Source organism: Magnolia sinica, chromosome 12 (genome assembly GCF_029962835.1).
Source record: "Magnolia sinica isolate HGM2019 chromosome 12, MsV1, whole genome shotgun sequence".
NCBI classification, from domain to species: Eukaryota; Viridiplantae; Streptophyta; class Magnoliopsida; order Magnoliales; family Magnoliaceae; genus Magnolia; species Magnolia sinica.
In genome coordinates, this window is record NC_080584.1 from 28,282,260 (window position 1) to 28,307,805 (window position 25,546).

Genomic DNA, 25,546 nt, shown 5'->3' on the forward strand with positions numbered 1-25,546 from the left:
TGTGTGAGATATGTCACAAGAGGTAAGGGCCTAGAAAACGAAACGAGATATCTTCATGATCTCTCAACCTTTTGGAGCAGAATGTGGTTACAAAGCATTTCGGTCAGATAGGCAGTAGTTATTGATCAACTCTGGCCTCAGATCATTTAATTGGAGTGGGTTGGTATAGGAAATGAGTTTGATGAGGTGGAGATCCTGGAAGGGGTGGGACGTTTGAGCTCAAAAACAAGGAGAAAGGTTTACATGCATCATTGCAATAATTGAAAAGCTTCAAGAGTTTACCATAGCAAGTGGCATTGGTAATGCATGTATTGGGACTCATTGGCATGTTGAAAGTGTTTGGTGGATGAGATCATCATCTGAGGATATTAAAATGTCTGTAATAATGATGATGTCATTGGAGAAAAGTTCAACCTAGAAAGACCATGACAGTCACATATTGTGGCTAGAGATGCAACCAAGAAAGACCATGACAGTCACTTATTGTTGCTAGAGATGAAGTAGCATGTACTTTTAAGAGGGAACTGAATGATAGCCGTAGACACTGTAGGGTCATGGAATGCAGTTGCTATGTTACTGGTTGAACTAGTTGTCTATAGTTAATAATGAGCCAAAACCTGTTATGATCCTGCAATTTTGACACTGAAGGAGAATATAACAGTCGGAATGGCAAGGTTTCTCAATGCGTTAGGGGTCCCAGCACCATGCAGACTCATGAATACTAGTCCTTGATACAGATTGTTATGGGGAATTTTTTCCATCGCACCACGTATGGTACAAGACTTTCCATGTTCTACCTCGATATAGGAAGATGCCCAAAAAGAGAATGATGAACATGCTCTTGACCATGGTTTGCACATTCAATTGAGTACTCGGAAGAGTTGATCATTTGATTCATTTTGGTTGTTTTCTTTATAACTTATCTTAGAAAAAAATCTTTAAAAATTTATAAAAGCTTGTTGATTTTTATCAAATTATTTCCTAAAAAACCTAGGGAAAACCCCAGATCGGGGGCTTTTTTTTTTTTTTTTTGAAGGCCTTAGGTTTTCATCTTTATATGTTATGGGTCGAACTTGAGTGGAAATCTTTTTATTCATTTACTTGATTTAACCTTTCCTAGATCTAATGATCTACATTGCTTTTGCACAATGGAAGGCCCTTATTGGGGTCGCTCACTAGCAAGGCTCAAAATTGGTGCATTGGTAGCGTATCACTCACCAGCAATACGGTTCCGTATAGCCTTGTATCACCACCCTGTATCAGGCTGTTTTGGGCCGATATGGGCTGATACATTCATATCGTTCACAGAAATTACTAGTACGTATAGGGCGATATGTATCATTTTTTTAAAATGATACTTTGAACCTTGCTCACCAGCCCCACCTTGTTTTCAGTTACATCTGAGGATTGATAGGGAGAAAGTTTCACAACCATTTCCAAGGGTTTGAAGCCAAACAAATGATAGTGATAGGGACATAGGGTGTACACAGAATTTATGAGTTCAAACAAAGCCTGCTAGAGTATGCATTGTGTATATTTAATTTCATGTCAAGTATAATACTTCCTGCTAGTACTGAGATGCTTTGTCTAAAAGATGGGTTCTAAGGAATAAAATCAGAATTCCTTAATGATGGAAAAATTCATTGACAAGATTTTTTTAAAAGAATATAATTGATGCCTCAGTGCACATATGTTGTTCATGATGATGACAATGACAATGACGAGGATGATGATGATTTGATGCTGATGCTGATGATGTCAAAGATGGCATTCTCATAAAGTAAGCGATGTCGGATATGATGTCAAAGGTGGCATTCTAATGAAGTCAAAGAATTAGGATGATGTTGTCAAAGATGGCATTCTAATGAAGTCAAAGATGTAGGTAGCGTTTGAAGTAATGGTATCCCTACAAGTTTCGCTACCCAGGGATATGGAAACAATATTGATATCGCTGATAATATTGCCGATAACTAGAAATGCGGGGAAACATTGGAGAAACATGGGGAAAAGAGTGGGATTTTTTAGTGAAATTTCAAGAGATGCTAAAATACACATTTGCATATTTAGGAATTTAAAAAAAAAAAAAAAAAAGAAGCAGCAGCATACATGGTAAGTTTTCATTTAATGGGGGCCTAAAAGCATGTGTTGTCGTAAGAAATTAATCCAACCATCCCATCCATCCTATCTATTGATGCAGGACATGAAATTTAAATATGATATGCAAGATTTCAAGCTTAAATCATATTAATTCAGGAACAATAGCATAATAATTCCACATCCCACACAAAAGCTCAAACATTCGAGCAAGGAGAATCTGTGCTAGTCCAGGCCTACACAGTCTAGGACTGGATCAATAAAATTATGGACCAAACGATGCCCAAAGGGAAATAGAAATCATCCACACATGCATAGTAACCAGTCCCTAATCTAAGGAATTCACCAATTTTAATTCAAGGAGCCCTAGGGTGAGAAAAGTGGCAAATAAATTAAGGAAAATGCAATCTAGGGTTAGGGTTTATGAAAATAGGTATGAAAAGAGGAAAAATAAGGAGGAAAACCTGAACCGAAGAAAGTCCATGCGTGCGGACAGCGGCAGGGCCAGGCGCACGTGCGCACGAGCCTAGCCGCACGTGCGAGCGGAGCTTGATTCCCCAAACAGCCTCCTTGGCCCTGGTCGGCCAGGGGAGGTCTCAAAACCTCCAAGTTTCGTGGCGATTTGACATACAGTCTGTGCGCAGTGCTCCGTTGAAGTTTCTGCCCTCCTGCTGGGCCAGATTCTGTAAACTGGCTGTAGGGATAAGAACGGCTGCAAAAACTGGTGGATTCAAAGCAAGAATGATTGTAGAAGGTAAGAGATATGGATGGAAGAAGGTAGGGGCAGATGGGGATAGATGTGGCTTTGCACCACGGTAGTTTGCCTTTCGAAAAGGGAGGGCTTCACACCCACTTGAATTTTTTCACAACTCAGAAACTCGAAGCGTAGAAAAAAACTTGCAGGAATTTTTAATTAAACTTCAATGAATCCAAAGAACTACAAGGGGTGCCTATTTATAGGAAAACCCTAAACCCAAAACTCACGCTATGTGCGCAACCTATTACTTGGCGATTAAGTAAACCAAAATAAAAGCTAATCAAAGAAATCTAAATCGTTAATGATATTCTAAATAACATAAATAATCAAAACCTAAAACATGCAATCAATCCGACTAGTGGGCCACGATCATGAGATCCCGTGATGGGTTTTACTTGGCTATCGGGCCCACTCTCTTGAACTAAAACTCCGTCTTCTAACTAGGAGGCCCTCCCTGGACGTCGTCATCGAGCCAGATCAACGGTGGGGCCCTCCCTCTCCTTGCGTACGTGTGTGTGTGTGTGTGTTTGGGGGGGGGGCGCGGCATGCGTGTGCGTGTGCACATGATGTCCCCATCAGGAGATTGACAATTGATGGTGGCACATGGCGCCCTTGAAGATGGATGGGGCACATGTTGCACATGTGGGGAGATTGACAATTGATGGTGACACATGGCGCCCTTGAAGATGGATGGGACACATGTTGCACAAATTGTACATTGAGCTGGTGTACTTTAATGGCAATGGTATTTGTTATTGGCAACATAGCAGGATATATGTTTCTACTAGTTTGTAGAGATTGCACTATCTGGATAAGAGGCTACCTTTTGGAGACAATCTCCAATTTTATTGGAATTAGTGCCAAAAAATGGTTGACAAACCATACATAGTGATACTATCTAGATAAGACTATCCGGATCCTACCAAACATTGATACCATTGCCATAAACTGTTTGGGCAACCAAACATGCCATAAACTGGACCAATTTTCAGTTCTGAGCCTAACCCGTGATCCTACATGACCCAATGCTAGAAAAAAAAAAAAAAACTAGTTACAATGAGAAAGACTCAAATCTGAAACATTTCAAAACTAACAATGTATCTTTGATGCTGAAGCAAGCACATACTTATTGATTTATATTGTTCACTTTATTTAATATAAACAAGATATATATAGACAGAGCCAACTGTGAATTACTGGCAGAAAGCTGATGCTAAACAATGATGATGGTTGTAGCAGTGGTGATGAATAACATATAGATGGATCAGGTCAGGTCAATGCCAGCCAAGACCAACCATATCACTTGGAAGGGCAAATTTTTGGAGACTCAACCCTACCAGAATCATAAAAAAATATAGCCTAAACCCCGCTTTTCAGTAAGTCCATTTCGTTGGCCTGTACATGAAGAATGAAAGAACCAAAGAGGAGGAATGTGAGAAAGATGGGAGAAAAATGTGAGAGAAGGTTTGGAGAGAGAGAAAACATGGGATCTCTCTATTATCTTATTCAATATGTATGTAGGTTTTTTTCTTTTATAACATCACAAGAGCCCACTTTATACAATATTTGCAAATAAGCCCTAATATCATATTTACATAAATGACCATACTAACTGAATATTCCAACACTCCCCCCTCAAGTTGGTGTATGAATGTCTGTCATACCCAACTTGCCAGAGATTTCTTGTAACATGGGAGGGCTGAGAGCCCTTGTAAACATGTCTGTCAGTTGTCCTGTAGATTTGACAAAAGAAGTGGCCAGTAATCCAGAGGATATTTTCTCTCGAAGGAAATGCATATCAACCTCAATGTGTTTAGTCCGCTCATGAAAGAATGAATCAGACGCAATATGGATGGTAGCCTGATTGTCACAATAGAGAGGAATAATTGAGGTGATAGGGAAACCCAGTTCCATGATAATGGATCTCAACCACAAGAGTTCACAAGCCCCATGAGCCACAGCTCTATACTCTACTTCTGCACTGGATTGAGATACGACTACTTGTTTTTTACTTCTCCATGTAACCAAGTTGCCACTAACAAATGTGCAATAGCTAGAAGTAGACTTTTTGTCCGTTGAGCATCATGCCCAGTCAGCATCAGAATAGCCAACAATAGTAACATTTCCATGATTCATATAAAGAATATCACGTCCTGGGCATGACTTCAGGTATCTCAATATGTGATGTACAACATGCAGATGAGGAACCTTTGGCAAGTACATGAATCGACTGGCAATACTTACAGCTTGAGCAATGTCCGGTGTTGTAATCGTCAAGTAGATCAGTTTTCCAACTAATCTCCACCTGAATCTGTCAAACTCTCACCTTCAGATGTATGCAACAAGTGCTTCTGGTTTGTAGGAGATAAAGCTAGACGAGCACCTAATTTCCGAGTCTCACTCCGCATATCAAAAGTATACTTTCTTTGGGATATGAAGATGCTTTTAGATGAACAGGTAACTTCAATCCCTAGAAAGTATCGCAATGGACCCAGATCTTTGATCTCAAATTCTTTGCTCAACTTGTGCTTGATCAATAAACTCCAAGTCATACCCAGTCATAACAATGTCATCCACATAGACAAGTATAATAGTTCTTTGCCTTCTTGTCGGGTATGAATGAAGACTGTATGATCTACCTGACATCTTTTGAAGCCGAAGGAGAGAATAGCAGCACTAAATCTAGCAAACCAAGCTCTGGGAGATTGCTTAAGGCCATAAAGATTAAAGAGCCTTTTTTAGCTTACACACCTTCCCAGAATCCCCCTTAAGCTGAAAACTAGGGGTAGATCCATATACACTTCTTCTGCCAGATTGCTATGAAGGAAGCCATTTTTAATACTAGCTAAAACAGAGGCCAATCAAGATTGGCGGCCAAGGAAATAATCAAGCGGACCAAATTCAACTTTGCCACAACTGAGAAGGTTTCATTATAATCAACCCTAAAATTATGTGTGTAGCCTTCAATCCACCAGACGAGCTTTGAAGCACTAAATAGATCCATCAGCCCGATACTTTATGGAGAACACCCATTTGCACCCAACTGTACTCTTACCTGGAGGTAATGGAACAAGATCCCAAGTGTCATTTCTATGAAGAACAACCATTTCTACTTTCATTGCTTGCTTCAAAGCAGGAACTAAAAGAGCCTCAAGCACTGACTTAGGAATAGTGGAAGATGAAATGGCGGCCAAGAACGCACGATATGATGGTGAAATAGACTCATAAGAGACAAAATTAGAAGAGCCACTGGGTATGTGAGGAGCCACTGGGTGTCGAGGGAGATGCAGAAGGAGAAGTATCAATAGATGGCTGCGACAAAAAATGATTTGTCTCGACTGCATTAGCATGTTCGGACGAAGAAAAGTAGAATGGACGATCTTCAAAGAAGGTCACATCCATAGACATAATATTTCCTTATAGATGGATCATAACACCTATAGCCGTTATGTTGAAGAGAATATCGAATGAAAATACGTTTAATAGATGGATTAGCAAATTTGTCCTTAGAGGGACCTAATGAATGCACAAAATAGACACAACCAAACACTTTAGGAGTGATAACAAACAAAGGACAAGTAATTTTCTATGCACGTATTGGAATATCTCCCTTGAGGACACAAGTAGGCATTCGATTAATCAAATAACACAATGTTAACAAAGTTGCAGACCAATATGACTTAGTGATGCAGGACAATTAACCACTTGCTCTAAAAGCTCGAACTGTTAGAATATGGCGAATTAATCCATTTATCTCATTGCCCAGGCCCCACGTCTCATGGGTTAGGCCCTCGGTCGAACCCCCTTCGTGGGCCCCAAATCACATGGATACCGCCTCACACGAGCCACCGGAGTCACACGGGTGGGACCTGCATCTCACAAGCCACCTGCCTCACACAGGCCGCCCATCCAGAGTGTGCCCCTGCATCTCGCAGGCCACCCCACTTGAGCCCGGAGTGAAAATGCCCCCTGCATTAATCACCCCCGATGAGGAGTCTCGAACACGAGACCTCCCGCTCTGATACCAATTTGATGCAGGACAATTAACCACTTGCTCTAAAAGCTCGAACTGTTAGAGTATGGCGAATTAATCCCTTTATCTCATTGCCCAGGCCCCACGTCGCATGGATTAGGCCCTCGGTCGAACCCCTCTTGGGCCCCAAATCACATGGGTACCACCTCACACGAGCCCCGAGTCACACGGGTGGGGCCCGCCTCTCACGAGCCACCTGCCTCACATAGGTTGCCCACCCTGAGTGTGCCCCTGCATCTCACATGCCACCCCGCTCGAGCCCGGTGTGAAAATGCCCCCGCATTACTTAGGGACCTTCATTCCTATCAAAAGAGAGCAAGTAACATCAAGAAGATGGTGATTCTTGCGCTCTGCCAATCCATTTTGTTGCATAGTGTAGGCACAAGAAAGTTGATGCCGAATGCTATGCTCTTGGAGATATGATTTGAAGTTATTTGAAGTATACCCACCACCATTATCAGAACAAAGGTTCTAAATGGCACAATCATACTGGGTCTGGATCCTTTGATGAAATGATCGAAATAAGTTAAACAGTTCATCATGGCAACGCATCAAATACACCCAAGTCACACGAAAGATATCATCAATAAACGTAACAAAGTAAGAAAAACCATCCAAAGATGAAACAGGACTATGTCCCCAGATATCATAATGTATCAATGCAAACATTTTATCAAAGCGATGCTCAACAATAGGAAATGAACTTCTAACATGTTTACTCAACTGACACATTTCACATTTAAAGTAAGCACCACTAATTTTATTAAATTGAGGAACAAGAGATTGTAAAGTTCTAACGGACGCATGACCCAGTCTTGCATGCCAAATGGCAGCAGATGCTTTATTGGACTCTAAACTGCATAACTGAGAAACAAATGAACGAGATGTAGCGGAAGCACTAGCAGTAGCAACCTCTCCCTATCGCAAGAAGTAGAGACCACTACGCTCATACCCTGCACCAATAATCATCTTCATCCTCAAGTCCTGGAAAACACTATGAGATGCAAATAAAGTCATACTGCAATTTAATATGCTGGTAAGACAACTAACAGATATCAAATTTGCATTGAACTAATGTACAAAACATCAAATAAGGTGAGGGTAGGAGAAACTGAAACTAAGCCAACAAATTTACATGGGGTAGAAATCCCATCAGCAAGACGAACTGAATGACTATAAGAAGAAGTGTTCGAAGGAAAAAGACAATTGTTCATACCAATATGATCGGATGCCCCAGAATCTATAATCCAAGTGGTAGGAGTGGAGGAGGCAAGAAGTGCAGTACCTATCGTAGCAACAAAGGAAGAGATAGATGACTGTGATGAGATAGACCTAGGTGTGGCCGAATGAGGTTAAAGGGATCTGAGATGCTGAAGCTCTATCACATGTCCTAGTCATAATAATAGACTCCATATGAGAGGAGTCGGTAGGAGGAATGGCACAAATATCAGAAGTATGTCCAGTATCATCAAAAGCTACCACGTGGGTAGTAGGGAGGCCATGTAGCTTGAAACATCGTTCCTAGGAATGTCCTAAACGATTGCCATAGGTACAGAAAAATCTCCTCCTACCTCTATCACGTCCTCTAGATGAGAACCCACCTCGAGTATCTGAACCACCACTCATATCGCCAAGTGGAACAGTAGTAGAGGTAAAGGCATTCCTCTCCTATATCAAGGTTGGAGCTGACATAACTCGCTAGCGGGCTTCCTTCAAATGGACTATAGAATATGTTATCTGGAGCATAGGAAAATGAGTTGTGGCGACAAGCTTAGTCCTCAATGCCTTGTACTCATTATTCAATCCCGCTAGGAATTTATGTCTTGGCTTCATCCTCCTGATTCTTCACAATTTCAGCACTGTGAGTGTCCGGGAGTTCACCGAGGGTCTGCAAATGACTCAATTCTTCCCACCAACTCTTCAAGGCCCAAAAATACTTAGTAAAGGACAGGTTCTCCTATATGAGAGAATACAACTCTGTATTCAGCTGGAAGATGCGAGGCTTATTGGAGACCGTTCCGTAAGTGTCATTGAGTGATTTCCAAAAATTAGCAGTAGACTCATAAAAGAAATATCCATAAAAAATATTATTCTTCAAAAAAAATTCCAGAAAAAGTCATAAATCCTCTTACATGAGTCTGTACCAGGTGGTAGAGATTTTGGAGAAAACTTATCCATACGAACGGTGGATTACCGACGTCAACACATGGCTTCCTCAATTTCTGTGTAGAACTTCTCCTTTTTACCTAGATTTGATGTCTTAATGAGGAGAATCTGATGTATATTGGTCTTGCACAGGTTGGATCAATCAAGGCTCTAATACTATGAAGAATGAAAGAACCAAAGAGGATGAATGTGAGAGAGATGGGAGAAAAATGTGAGAGAGAGAGTTTGGAGAAAGAGAGAGAGTGTGGGATCACTCTATTATCTTATTCAATATGTAGGTAGGGTTTTTTCCTTTATTACATCATAACAGCCCACTTTATACAATATTTGCAAATAAGCCCACTAATGTCATATTTACAGTAATGACACTACTAACTTAATATTCCAACATTTTCAAACAACCACTTGTTCTAAAAGTTCAAGCCGTCAAAGGATGGTGTATCAATGTATATCAAGGGACTTGACAATACCCCACACTTGCAGGGTGGAACTCCGCACGGGAACATATTGGGCAAGGATGGAGGGACACTCACAACTTACACCATAAACGCCCACTCGTGGGAGAATATATTATTAGGGAGGCTAATGCAGGAGCATTTTCACACCAGGCTCAAGTGGGGTAGCCTATGTGATATAGGGGCACACTCGAGGCGGGTGGCCCGTGTGAGGTGGGTGGCTCATGTGAGGCGGGCCCTACCTATGTGAAGCGGGTGGCTCGCGTGAAGTGGAACCCATGTGAAGTGGGGCCCACGAGGGGGGTTCGGCTGAAGTCCTAACCCATGGGATGTGGGGCCTAGGCTATGAGATAAAGGGATTGATTCGCCATGCTTTATCAGTTCGATCTTGAACTGGCTGGCTCGTGTGAAGTGAGGCCCACAAGAGGGGTTCGGCCGAAGTCCTAACCCATGGGATGTGAGGCCTAGGCTATAAGATAAAGGGACTGATTTGCCATGCTCTATCAGTTTGAGCTTTTAGAGTAAGTGGCTAATTGTCCTGCATCAAAGGCATAATTGTTGCTCTCGGGATTTGAACACAAGACCTTCCACTTTGATACCATCTCAAACAACCACTTGTTCTAAAAGCTCAAGCCATTAGAGGATGGTGTATTAATGTATATCAAGGGACTTAATAGTAGGTTGGTCCAATCCAGTGCTAGCCCTATCTGTAGTGCCATATCATGATTTCACATTAGGTACCAAAACTTCCACCCTTCAAATCCATTGTACAAAGAATGATTGTAACATACAAACATTGTACGAATAGTAACTCTAATACAAGGAATTTCATTTCAGTATTCTTCACCTTTGCCACCATTTGGCTCTTCCCATTTAGAAATATGAATACCATCAAATGCTGATGTAGCCTGAAAATTAATGGTAAACATTTAGTGTTATAGAAAGACATTTCATGCAACTCACACCGATTGTTCGACATGAAATTCATAAAAGAAGCCTCTACAAAATGCAACTTACAATTCCGAAAGGAAGCTCTTCACCACTTGCAAGGACTGAGCCTGAAGATATTCTGTTGAACTTCAATAGTGGTAGAAAGAGGGATTCTCTACTGAAGCTTTTAATATTGTTAAGATTAAAAATGGCATTGTCAAGGGCATCTAATGCCACAGGCAAAGCTAAAGAAGTTTTGACAGGATCACCAGCCAAACAAATGTCCACCCTTCCATCTGTCTCCGATGCCCTCTTCAGGGAAAGAGCAGAAAGTAACCTATCTACATAGGGCATAACTTGATGCTTGGAGAAGAATGAGGCATTAGAATTTGAATCTATAGTAGCTCTGCGCACTTTAAAAGAGATTTTCTGGAGATCGACCAGCATCCTTTTGAGCATCTCTAACATTTCTAGAGTTATGTCTTTGGAAATACCACTACTAACTAATTGAGACAAGAGATGAGAGAAGGCATCATAGATCTTTGTAACATGGTCATCTACACAAATACGGACTGGGCACGAAGAACAACTCAAAGAATCACTGTCATTGGTACCCAGTTCACTTCTTGCTATGCGCCATTCCTTGGCCCCACTTTGTCTTCCTGGTAATGATATCAAAGCAGCATCTTGAAAAAGGAGTCCTCTATCAAGTTCTTTTGCTTCTTTCCTGTCACGATCTTCAAGTTTTGAAATTGCTTGAGAATTAAGGGTTTTCCGACATTCATTTGTAATGTCAAAAAGAACAGCAGAGGCAATAGGCTCTGTCGTAATATTCCGTCTAGATAGAACCTGAAATACATAACATAAGCAGCAAAGAAATATTTATTCAGAATGAAAGTTCAAAGAAGTTTAGGCGCATGTACTAAAATGGAACAAATGATCATATTTACCTCCTGCCATTTCCTTGTGTAACGTCGAGTGACATCATGAACTCCATCTTTTGCAATACCAATTACGTAAGTCAGATTCTTGTTCCAGCTGCAAGAAAAATGTTATGTAAAAAGTAAAAAATAAAAGAAATTGACTGAAACACGGAAGTAACTAGTAACCCTATAAAAGACACAATTATGAAAACAACAAGAAGTCTGCTAGTAATATTTGAATATATATTGAGCACAAGAACAATTAAAGATATGGTAAAAGAAGATACCCTGTTTCATATAACAATGGACGGTCATATATTCCTTCACATGGATCAAGATGCATCCATCTACATTTTCATAAAAGTAAAGCATCATGCTTTCGACATTAGCATGATCACATAGAAAACTCAGCATCAATGAGTAAATCAGGCAGCCAGAAAATGAAGCATTACCTTCCTAAATATTCTGAAAAACATTCTGTCCATACATGATCAGTGAAATCCAAGATCTGGAAATGAAGCGTGGGTTAAGTAAACAAGGAACACATGTTCGACCTTATACCTCATAGATTCTTCCACCATGAACCATTTTGGTAATGGCAATTTCTTTGGAATTTCTATCACATCTCTTCTTTTCATCAATTAATATAATGCAGACAAGGAAGATAATTGGAAAGAACAATGTTGGATAACGAAATAGAACTTTGCATCTAAAATAACTATACTTTAAATGAAGTAAAGGTTAAGGTCCTGCTTGGTAGCCACTCTACATCTTGAAAAAAGTAAAAAATAAATACATAAATAAATAAAATAAAAAATTTTGAAGCATATTTTCTGCGGAAATCAAAATTTCAAACATAGCTCTAGAAATCAAATTTTATATGCAAATATCATTTGGATGACACAATCAATTTTATCTATTTTTCTTACAATGTTGTCTGGACGTTAGTGTTTGGAAAAATTATTTTATATGAAATAATACAACATGATGACAATCAAGAGTAGACCCAGTGTTCAAAGTATCAGTATCGCTACAAGTTTCGCTGGCCAGGGATACGGAAACAATATCAATATCGCCGATAATATTGGTGATAATGGAAATGCGAGGAAACATGGGGAAAACGGTGGAATTTTTAATGAAATTTTAAGAGATTAAAATGTACATATCTGCATTTTTAGAAATTAAAAAAAAATTGCAAAAAGAATGCATACATAATAAGTTTCCATTTAATGGGGCCTTAAAACATGTGTTATTGCAAGAAATCAGTCCAAACATCCAAACCAACTTATTTAGCCATCCAACCTTCCATACAAACATCCATTGATATTGTAAAATATCAACAACACATGATGTTTCACCAAGAAAGCATCAACAATTGTAAAGGAAACAAAAATTTATGGTCTCAATATCACGCATGTTACAATATCAATAATATCGAGATATTATCAGTATTATCAATAACAAGTTGAACACTACATACGACCATGTGCCCATGAAATGAAAATGAAATAAAAAAATTTCTAATAAACAAAATTTTGATGATATCAATACGTTGGCGATATTATCGAAATATCAGCAATACACTTATGATACAAGCATTACCTAGAATTTACATAGTCGAAAATATTGGTGATACATTGGCAATATTGATGCATTGGCTATACAAGCGACACCTAGAAATTACATACTTGAAAATATTGGTGATTACATTAGCGATATTGATACGTTGGCGATACTTAGCGATACATTGCTAATACCTAGAATTTCTATACTACCAACGTTATCGGTATTGCTACCGATGTTATCGGTATTGCTACCGGTGTTATCGGTATCATTGAGCTGGAGATAAAGATAATATCAGAGATAATTCAAACACTGAGTAGACCCCGACTTCATGGGCAACCCAAAGTAATTATTGGACTTCTATTATAATCAAGTCGGATCGTTCATTTTCCTAGGCATGATCGGATGGTTACGACCATCAAATCAAAGTGAATTTGAAAGAGACAAGCAATCAAAGGTCATGCTCATACCCACATGATGGACGGTTCATATCACTAATCAAAACTTTGTTCTAGTCAATATGGACTGTCCTTTTTTTGGCCATTGATCAGAATATTAGGAGCATCTAATCAAAGAAACCACCAAAAGAGATTGTTATCAAAGGTGGGCCTCACATGATGGATGGCCGATATCATTAATAAGAACTCTCTGGTATAGTAAATAGGAAAACACTTGGGTACCTACTGAGTTACTCTCATTAATGTGGCGTAAACGACTTAGCATGCATGAAATCCATGTCATCCACTAGGTAGACCACAACTTGTTTGGCCTTGATCCAAAAATCAGACTAATTCAACACTCAGGTGGGCCACCCCATAAAATTATACCTAAAACCTCTAAATTCATGTCATATGGCCCACCTGCGTGCTGTAATACTGTGATTTTGGGCTAATTCTTTCATCTAGATGAAGCGCATCAAATGAATGGATTGAATGGCATAAAAACACTACGGCGGGTCCTACACAAAACTAATGGTGAGCATCCCATCCTAATTTTTTCTTATGGTGCGTCCGACCTAAATTTTGGATCAGGATTATACTTAGTATTTATGGTGGAAATTATGTAGTAAATTATTTGAATTGTTTTGATTCCATATAAACCATATGGGTGGGCTGACGCATCTCAAGTTTTTGAACAATAAGTGACAAAATGCAAGATAATCTGAAAATTCTGCCAATCATATGTTTCCGGCTGTCACAGCTAAAGAAGATTCCAACTTTAGCCCATGTCACACAAAAAATTGTGGGGCCCACCATGATGTTTGTATGATACCCACTCCATCCATCAGTTTCACCATATCATGGTAGGACATGAGACTGAAATTCAGGCAGATCTAAGACTCAAATGGGCCCCACTAGAGGAACAGTGGAATGGAAATGTCCACCATTTAAACCTTCCTAGGGTCCACCATGATGTTTACATGCCATCAAGCCAGTTCACTAATGCTATTCCCGCCAGGATGAAGGGAAAATACAAATATCAGCCTGACCCAAAACTTTTGGGCACCCCAAGAAGGTTTCAATGGTAGGAATTCAATGCCAACTACTTTTGTGCTGTGGCCCACTTGAGTTTTGGATCTGATTCATTTTTAGGCTCATATCCTAACATGATCTGGTGAAACCGATGGACGAAGTGGAAGTCACATGAATGTAGGGAGAACAATACCACCCCACAGAGCTTCATGTTACACAGGACCCATGTAATAAACTCCTGTCCTTGTGACAGGTGGGAATTCAAAGAAAACAAATTTCAAAAAAAAGAAAAGGCCAGGTTTTCGTTTTAATCTCAAGAAAACTTATGGCATATTTAAGTTTACAAAAAACACGTTTGATATGTAAAGTTTCTTCCAAACATGGGGCTTTCCAAAAATTTGTTGGGTGGGCTCCGCATTGCCTCCCAAAGCATTTTTTCCCACATCTACCAAACAAGCCCTAAAACTTTCTTGAGAAGTATAATATTCCAAATATATGGATTAGGGACTGCCTACCCTATATAATGACAGCAAATTAGCTCCTAAAGATATTTTCAGGGCATGGGTGCCCTCCTTGAGGCATGATGCATATAGCTCCAAGCAATAGGAAAATGCCTGAAGGCAAACTTCAACGCTTAAGCCTCAAATGAGTAACCCTCTGATTACTCCTTTGAGCAAGAAGGGCACCCACTTCCATGTCACTAGCATCTTTTATTACCACATAATGTGACCCATTCATGATACAAAGTTCAGGTGCTAATAAGATTTATGAATCTTCTCTTCCATGTTCTTCTTGATATCTTGTGAGTTTTGGAACACTACAACTTCACTTGTGGAGTTCCTTTAATGGGTTGCATGAAACAAACATACAGAACCTAACTCACGAATAACTGTAAACTTTCTCAAGATGAATGCACTATTTTGAAGATTAGACAACTGTTGTAATGGGCGTGATAAATTATGCAAGGATCCACTGTGCCAATACAAGACTTCAACAATGGGATCACAATAGCCACAAAAGAACAAGGACACGATGTGCTAGGGCATGTATAATTTATCAACACTCATTCTTGAAAAGATCTTCCAACTGCATCAAGATTCATGCAGAAGACCTGGCCACATTGATATGGACCAGTAGGTGAATGGTTTTCTTCATACCACAAGAACAGCATAATGTGTAGACAGAATATAATTCACAAGCAAAGGAGATTCTAATTAACCTGAAGTCTCAAAATATTAAACAGCAATAGTACCAGTACCAGTAGCAGCAGCAGTATTTGTAATTTTCGTAAAGATAGCAATTTAATAAACCCTTAGGCAATAACTAACCAGACGAGATTCATAACCAAAAGATCTACAATAGAGAGTAAAGCAATTGGCCCACTCTCCACAACGTCCTCTCCTAGTCTCCAGAAGCTGCGCATAGAACGGAAATAATCTAGTTAAAGAAATAAACCAGTCAAATATTAAAAAGAAAATACCAAAATAAGGGCCCAAAAAAAATGGGTCCTTACTCATGCCTCAGTGGTAGACTCACAAGAGTTTCAACACGAGGTCATGGGTTGAGTACCCATTGTGGTGAAAATCCACTGTAGTGTGAGTGTGTGTGGGGTGTGAGTGCGTGGGTTACAAAACATTTAAATAAATAAATAAATAAAGGGCCCAAAAATTCTCCTGTACTATATACCTTGAATGGATCATTGAACCGTGGAAAACGGGTGATGATTGAGCAGCTATTGCACCTGAAGAAGCAAAATGTTATACACAAATGAGAGCAAGGTAAGGGTAATTGGAAAACCAAAAATAACCCAGCAAATAAATGTAGATCATGGGAAGAAAATGAATGAAAAAGTGTAATAACCTGGATAAAATTTAACCAACCTATGCATGCATGCACGTACCAAATCAAACCACACACACCATGCACCACATGTGACACACATGCGAAAAAGATAAGAAATAAATGGATATAAATGCAAGTATAAAAAAAAAGTGTGAAACGTGGGAGGTCTAGCATTCCAAACACTCTACTCATCTAGACCATTCAAATTTCATGGTACTCACATTTATCAACTAGTCAATGTATCCTCACATTAATCTAAACCGTCCAAAGAGTTCAATCCTTGACCTACTTCCCAATAGATGGTCTAACCAATCAAAACCATCCAATGATGAACTGTATCGCCTAGACTATTGAAATGGAATCTACCATGTGGAGTGCCCATCTAGAAATCTAAACCATTCATTATCTGAACCATCTAAACATACATCTAATGAACGGTATTCTAACATCAGATCTTGCTTATGTGCACATTATTTTAAATAGATATAAAGGTATTAGCATGAGAGGTGACAACATATGTTGGAACCTTTTAGTTTTAGTATTAAATATAGTAATGAAATTAGTAATTAATATAGGAGTTTTAAAATTCATTTTTCATGCATAAAACACCAAGACATGTATTTTGCTTCACATATGAAGCACGTGCAGGTCCTATAAATAGGGTGTAGTCGTGAGCTTACAACATAAGTGTGGGTCCAGTAGAGTTTGAGTGTGGGCCACCCTTAGAATCATAAAACAATAGTTAGTGTGTACATGTTGCATAGGTGTGAGTCAGTCAAGACTCGATTTTAGACATTGTGCACATTGAGTGTATATGTGAGGTTTATACTGCATAAGTTTTGGTCCAGCAATTCAAATCAGGTAGGTGATCTTAACTTAAAGTTCAAAATTTTCAGTTAATTGTTATATTATTTTATTCCAAAATTTTAATAGTAATATTGCTTAATTTTATTATTTATGTAATTGATCTTTTTATTTAAAATTCATTTAATTATTTAGTTTAATTGTTGAAATTTTGAAATATGCCTTGAAATAATTGTTGAATTAAATCGGTTTGATTCATAGTTAAATTTTAATTTAATATTCAATTATATTAAAAAAAAAAAAAAAAAATCTTAATTAGCTTAGAATATAATATAAATTAATTAATAAATTATTGAAAGTATAATTTGATTTTTTTTTAAATCTAATTTTAATTCTAAACTTTTAGAAATTAATAATTTAAATAAATTTTATTATTAAAATAATGAAATTCATCAGCTTTGGAATTTATTTAATAAATTAGAATATAATTCGATTGATTTAAATCAATTTCATTAAAAGTTGAATTTAAATATAATTTTTTTAAAATACTTAATTTATATAAATTTGTTAAATTTTAATTTAATACCAGAAAAAAAAAAGTTATTATTTGTTAAGTTTACGTTATAATCAAAATAAATTTTAAATTTTCGAATTTAGTGAAAAATAATAATAATTTGTTTTATGTTAATATAATTTATTATATTTAATATTATTTAAATAAAAATTTTGATTTAATTAAAGTTAGACTTTAAAATAAAATTTCTTATACATTATCATATCTCGGTAATTCTTAAATTTAATAATAGTAAAAAATATATATTTTTTTTATTTAAGTATTTTAATTATTAAAGTTGCGACGAAATTATATCTAGAATTATTAATTAGAAATAAAAATTTATATTGTTGATATTTTGATAATTTAATAATTATTGATTCTTATAATAATTTTTAAAAGTAATAAAAGCACGTAAATAAATTCATGATATCTTTATGTTGATATTTGTAATTGTGAAACAATGATTCATCTTACGTGCATGTTTAGCATTAATTGATTATCGATATTAATATGTTGGATGTAACGTAAGCAAGTAGGGTGATTGTGTCCCTTGGGTGGAAGTCCCTAAAACTAGCAAATAGGGCGATTGTGTCCTTTGGGTGAAAGACCTTAGAACCCACAAGATCTTTGAAGTCTCATTTGTGTACTGCATATGAGTACAATTGTATGTACAAACATACGTCAAAGGTACAACTGGAGCAGTAGTCTGACCAGCTAACGTATAAATGGGTCCCTTGCCACGAGGTACCGGCGCATGGACGTTAATGCAACGTGATCATCCACTTGGGTATGATATTGTAAGTGATTACAAATATTGTTTATGAGAATTCATGAAAAGTATTACATGCATAATATATTTACGATTCTAGTGCTTAAATTCATGTTCTCTTATTATCCATGCTATGTTTTTCTCTCTTGTTTATAAAATTTTGATATAATTTGAACATTTTAAATTTTGAGTAAGAAATGACCCTACTGGGCTGTTATGCTCACCCTACTATAAAAAATGCACAGGTGCAAAGCTGGAATACTACGAGCAGGCAGGCCTCTACTATTAGTTTTTCTTTTTATAAAAAATTTGGTTTAGTTTGAATTTCAATTCAGTTTTTGTTATTTAGGTTTAGTTTAAATTCCAAATTTCAATGTCAAAAATAAAAATTTTAAATTAAAAAAAAAAAAAAAAAACAACAAGAGAGTTGAATTTAGTAGACATTATGTTATTTCAACGGTATTTTCCTTTTAGATGACTTTGAATATTAATTAAATTTGATAGAATCACGTGGATTGTAATAAATATCGATATAATAAAACTCACAAACTTGGGATTTAGGTACCCGAATGTCGGGGCGTGACAAAAAGAAGTGGAAATTATCTCATCTTCCAAACCTACGCAGATCAAATTCCATAGAAAATTAAATGGAAGTGCAATCCACTAAACTGAGGTTGCTAACAGGGTCAGCTTAAATATTTTCAGTTCTAGCACCGAAGACCCAGAAACTACAAAAGTAGAAGATGAAGATCTATTGAAGATGACTCGCCGACAAGTAGCACATAATCCGGATTTACACAACTTTAATTGCATGAACCTTCTAGAAAGGTGCAACTCCTGCTTTGAACTCATGCTTCAGACTCACCCACCTGTAGGCTTTTAGCGCTCGCTAATAAATATGAAACATATGCTTTCCCACACTTGAATCCCCTACTTTTTTTTAACATGAATCCCCCACTGCTTCCCCTCGTGCTTTGTGAAACTAAGCATAAAACTACAGCGTGAGTAGTGATCTAAATATCAATAGTATCAACCAATAGAAGTTGAAATTATTGGCATCAAATGTGCCCAATGTGAAGTACATAGGGAGCATTAAAAATCCCATGTACCACCATGAATAGCATTATGTATTGACGATATCGCGTGATATTTCAAAATATCGTGAGCTATCATCAGCCCGCCTTTACAAAGTTCCCCAATATTGTCCATACATGCTGAAGAATGTAGGCGATTTGCATGGAAAAGAGAAGGAGAAAGAAGAACCAGAGATGGAAAACAGTGAGAGAAAATTAGAATTAGGATTGAATGTTGAGCTCCACTGACAGGTCACTAAGTTGCTATAAAAGGGTTTAATATGAGAAAGCATGTCACCATCTGTTGTTCATGCATTGTTAACTCCTATGAAAAATGAATCCTAGAGGATGTGTGTGGATAGTCATGTGAACAACCAGATTACTATCAATTACTGGTTTCCTATTCCACAATCAGATGATAAACTTTACATGCTACATGGAGCAAAAAGTCTTTGCAAAGATCTTGGAAGGAGTTGAAATTTCATGGATTGTCTACCATGGCATGCGAGAGCTTAACAGAACTTAGAATTATGGCTATGTCCAAGAGGGGGAGGGAGGGGGGAAATAGGACCACCTAAAAATTCTTTGCCTAATTAAACTAATTTTCCAATTAAATGCAATTAAGGCATAAAGGTCCAATTCTCATAGGCTACAAAAGATGCAACTAATAGATCAATTAGTCTATGTATTAGAAATAGTGATCTTGTGTGTGCGTGTGCTATCAATCAAATGTCTAGCATACAATTCATTCAAGCATTCATATAATTCAACTAATTAACCTCATAAGCATGAATATAAATGTGTTCAAATCACCATCGCAAACATGAGGATATATATTAGTTCGGCTACTTGCCTACTCCACTCTTGGTGGACGCACTCTCCTCAAGTGTACCGGATTTCACTATCTTAGGAGTTTTCAAGAGGTTCACCCCTAACATTTACAAGTGTGTACTCCCATCGGAGTTCTACACAAGATCTTACAAACGTAAACTCCCGTCGGAGGCCTACACAAGGACTTAACACACGTATCGGAGTCCTACACAAGAACTTAACAAACATAAACTCCCGTTAGAGGCCTACACAAGGACTTAAACATGTATTCACCCGTGTTGGTGGTGATACGGTCCTACAAAAGAGCCTACGCGAGTTTGGGTTACAAACTCTATACTCAATCCTACACAAGGAAAGAGTGTGTGGACTCTTACAATTGACAACATTGCTTGTCAGATTGAGCCCCTGTTGATGTGCCTTCTTGAGATGCTTCTTCAATGCTCTATCATACTTGAATCAGCTTCTCATTTGCTCCTACAATCGTTGATGCGGATGGTTCAGCTCCACGATAAAACAACTTGCATGCGATTTACCTATGAGGTGACCAAGGTAGTGGAAGATGGTGAAATCTCCTACAACTAAAGGAATAGTTGTCTTCCAACGGGAATTCACCTACCTGGATGTTCTAAAGGTTTATAGACTAAGAATATACCTATGAGCAGTGTTCAAATTATCTCCGATATTATCGAAATATCTCCAATATTATCTTTATCTCCAGCTCAGCGATACCGATAACACTGGTAGCAATACCGATAATGTTGGTAGTATCGAAAATTCCAGGTATTAGCAATATCGCTAAGTATCGCCAACGTATCAATATCGCTAATGTAATCGTCAATATTTTCAACTATGTAAATTCTAGGTGTTGCTTGTATTGCCAATGCATCAATATCGCCAATGTATTACCAATATTTTTTACTATGTAAATTCTAGGTAATGCTTGTATCATAAGTGTATCAATGATATTTCAATAATATCACTAACGTATTGAGATCAAAATTTTGTTTATTAGAAAAAAAAATTATTTCAATTTTTTTTCATGGGCACATGGTTGTATGTAGTGTTCAATTTGTCATTAATAATATTGATAATATCTCGATATTATCGATATGGCAATATACGAGATATTGAGCCCACAATCTTTTGTTTCCTTTCCAATTGTTGATGATTTCTTGGTGAAATATCATGTAGTGTTGATATTTGCAATATCGCTGGATGTTTGGATGGAAGGTTGGATGGTTAAATAGGCTGGAGGGGATGGTTGGACTGATTTCTTACAACAACACATGCTTTTAAGGTCCCATTAAATGGAAACTTGTTATGTATGCAGTCTTTTTGCATTTTTTATTTTTTATTTTTAATCGATAGGTTCGAACGAGCATTCCATAGGATCGAAGGTCCTTCAACAGGATCGAATTGGTCCACGATCCCATTGAGAAAATCCAAGAATTTACAATTTGGTTGGTAGACTTTCTTCGATTCTATCAAGGAGATCTTCGATCGTATCAAGTCTCATCGACGGCATGTCAATAAAATCGATCCACTTGAAAACTGCCGTTTTGGGCTACGTATTTACAGAAGCTTAGTGTACCTCTAAAGCCTATCTCATTATGATTAAATTAAGATCCTAAGGCTATGTGATGATCAAGCAAATGTTTACCTATTTGGGAATGGATCATCTAGAGGCTAAGGTTGGTTTGAACCTAAAAGGGTCAAAGGTTAGGGTCACCAAGGCACCATAATTTACCTGTTTCTTTACTCCTTAATGTTCCAAGTCTTCATGTGTCTTCAACCTTCAGCTTCCAATGGCTCAACCAACTTACTGACACACTGACACATGTGATTGTCAAATAGGTGCACAAATAAGTGCACTAACAATCTCACCATTTGTCAATTACATGACAAAAACCCAACTTAGACCTTGTCATGGTCCATACCAATGAAAAACCAAAACAATTAAAAATATTACATGTAAAAAACAAAGATTTACCAATGAAATTATAAGACTCGAGTTGTAAACTTGCAATGCTCCACCTCAATTGCTCCCCCTAACTCCAATTCCCAACAACAACAAATAGAACTTGCAAAACAAAATTCAACTTGTTTTGGTAAAACTAGATCTTTCCCCCCATTTTTGTTAGTATTTGACAAAGATTTAATTCCATAGATATACCAATAAAATCATAAATATGGAAAGCTCTATAAATCATAGAATTACCTATAAGCACATACTAACAAGGGAATGCAGGGTGCATGTAAACATTAAAAAACATGGAGCACACATAAATGGTCATTCAAAAGATATGCCTATCAAGCAACATGACCACTGATAGTTTAGCAAAAGCATAAGATACCAAAATTAAGCAACTTTAAAGCTAAACTACAAAAATTGAAAGAGGTTGAAATCCTCGAATTTACCTAGTAAGCTCGATAATGAGGTGAAAATCCTCAGATTTACCTAAAAGAAAAATCCTCAGATTTACCTATAAAGCTCACATAAACCTTTTAAGGTCACCTATCCCTCTTTACAACCCACTTGAGTGTGAATTTCCTAGGACCTGACCTATGTTCGGGAAGGGGAATGATTTTCCTAGATGCATCTCCCTTGGGTGAATTCCTAATTGGAGATCTATGTTCGGTAGGTGGTTTTCTTCTTTGTTTTCTGCCCTAAATGTTATTGCCCCAACATAACATTGTCCTTGTACGTTCATTTAAAAGGGCAATCTACTTCCTCAACTCTCTCATATGGTTATTAATTGTTGGAGGGGTTAGGATCTTCTTCTCTTTTTTCGGAGATCATCTAAAGGACTCTTTTTAAAGTGTATCATTTTCTCAATCCGAATAAATTTACTTATTAGGATTGGGATTGAGATGGAATGCAGCCTTTTGGACATTAAGCATTCGAATTTCATATGGCCAATTTCTCCACATGCATGGCACACGAGAGAGGCTCTAGCTCTACTCCCTGAAGTTATAGAGTCATTTTGGATAATCACCGGGACAAAGGGAACATGAATATTCCTATTATTTCTAAGACCTCTCTTGTCCCCAAAAGGCTCACCCATGCACAAAGATTTACCTATTTGTTCTTTTTCTTGGGTAACCTTAGCATCAGTAAGATATGATTCAAGTTGGCTGACTTAAAATTTCAGGGTCATGATTTTCATATTTTATTATATCAAATTCTAATTCAAGACCCAAACATCTCCCTAGAGTCTCACCAAGGTTAGACTGAAGATTTTCCTTTTCTTGTGTGAGGGAGGAATTTTCAGATTTTACTCTTTCTAATTCGTCAGCCAATTGATTTCTTTCTGCCTTAACCAATCTTAATTCTTGGTTGAAACTTGAAAGAAGTTCAAGCTTGATCTTTGGAAACTTAGAACTTGGGAGTTGAAATATTGAGAATGAAAGAAAATAAGAGATTTGAAAGTATGAGAGTAGAGGAGAGTTTAGAGTGAATGAAACTTGCATAGAGACGGGACTTGAAGGCCTTTTTATAGGTAAAAAATCCGGATTTAAAAATAAAACTCCCGTTGAGGGCATTATTACATCTTTAACAAAACAAAATCAAACTAAACCTAGAAAACATGACAATAAAGTAATGGTCTCTCCTAGGCCATTTCAGCATTATCTATCATCTATTGTCATGAGCCTTCACAAGCCTCACCTGGAGGTTCACTATCTTATACTAGATTGTCACCTGCGTCACCTATGGTTGTTTGTTCAACAAAAGAGGAATGAGTTGCCACAGTTCAACTCAATGAGGTCATCCCTCCAAGATTAGCACAATAATAGCACAATCATCATAATGATATTTCAAAACAAAACATCCATATAAAGTCTTGATTAATGCAATGCATGATATGCATGCTTTGGTGAAGGGACCCCTAACTAAATGAGACGGGATCTTCCAACACTCTCATTAGCCACTAGTCACCAGAGGTACCGAGTCGACGTGGGACGGGATCTTCCAACACTCCCGCATACTCCAAAAATTCCCAACTAGTAAAACGGGATCTTCCACACTTTCGCTCAATCATGCACAGAGAGAAATAGGATCTTCCAACATTCTCTATTGTACGCTCCCAAAGTGAATGCATGATTAGTTCCACCTTTAATTAAATTGGTTTATCATCCAGCCGGTTTAACAATACCCACACTCAACAAGTCACTACCTCACCCCATTCCACGATCCACCGCACCCTAGAATAGTCGTTACCCTTCGCACTACTTCCACTAGCGGAGGGACATACATACTCTAACCGCGATATTACACGTGGCTCACGTTCCACATTAACCGTTCATGGATCCACCATAGGTAAACAATCTAACAATCAGATCCTCCATAATCCATATAACCCACACAACAACCCATATGGGTTTCCACAATTCCATGTTACATTCACGTCTTATGGGGTAAGGGGCTTCCTTTGATGTGGCTTCCAAACACGTCCATATCCAACAAACCGTGGGTGTACCATGTCTATTCACATAGCATAATATCCATGAAACAAGCATAGTTTCCACATAGTTCCCATAGGTTGATGTTCACATGATTTCACCACCAAACGTCCAAACACACATCGTGTAGAATTTTGACAAAAGGTCCAGCAATACCACATCAGTTTATTCACATTAAAAACATCACCACAATATGTACAAACATCACCATGCATAGGCCAAACCAAAACTACTGCGCATAGGGTCCATACGTCCAACCCTTTTGGGTGCACCATGCTTGTGTCGATAGTTTAGCTCGATTCTACGAGTTAAACTCAATGATCTAGATGAATTCATGAATTCCCACATCATGGGACATCAAAATAGTAATCATATGGACACACGCCCCATCTAGGTTAGGTTATCAACATAGATTTCATATAGTTTATGCACCCAACACTATATAGTCTAGATTTGTGCCTAAACATGATTCAAACCTTCACCAAATCAAATCCAAACACGAATTCACTCATCCAACATACAATTTACAGCAATATATCATGTTTAAACAGAAAATAAATCAAAGGTTTTGCAATTTAAACAAACAAGAATCAATTATGAAGAAACTAGTTATAGAAATTGAAAAATCTAAGCTATAATTGTGTCAAAGCCATGGTATTCAAAATCGGTTACGTAACAGCCGTAACAGTAACGGTTATAACTGTTACGCGTTACGGAGTCGAAACGATCGTAACGACCGTTATAGAAAAATGGGCCGTAACGGTCCCGTAATGGCCCCGTAATGGTCCAGTAACAACGATTTTCAAAAAATATAAAA

The 25,546-nt window shown here is 37.7% G+C and overlaps 1 protein-coding gene across 2 annotated transcripts in view; it reads right to left on the reverse strand.

Annotated features, from left to right (window-relative positions):
* The window catches only part of LOC131221162 (peptide-N(4)-(N-acetyl-beta-glucosaminyl)asparagine amidase), a 69,730-nt gene that overhangs the window by 24,368 nt on the left and 19,816 nt on the right, over window positions 1-25,546 (reverse strand). For both annotated transcript variants that reach the window (XM_058216326.1, XM_058216325.1), the window contains exons 8-14: window positions 16,080-16,134; window positions 15,722-15,808; window positions 11,811-11,866; window positions 11,646-11,705; window positions 11,386-11,473; window positions 10,523-11,284; window positions 10,353-10,413 (exon numbers count right to left, since the gene is read on the reverse strand). In XM_058216326.1, the coding sequence (XP_058072309.1) occupies window positions 10,353-10,413; window positions 10,523-11,284; window positions 11,386-11,473; window positions 11,646-11,705; window positions 11,811-11,866; window positions 15,722-15,808; window positions 16,080-16,134 (1,169 nt within the window). The remainder of the gene's footprint in view (window positions 1-10,352; window positions 10,414-10,522; window positions 11,285-11,385; window positions 11,474-11,645; window positions 11,706-11,810; window positions 11,867-15,721; window positions 15,809-16,079; window positions 16,135-25,546) is intronic.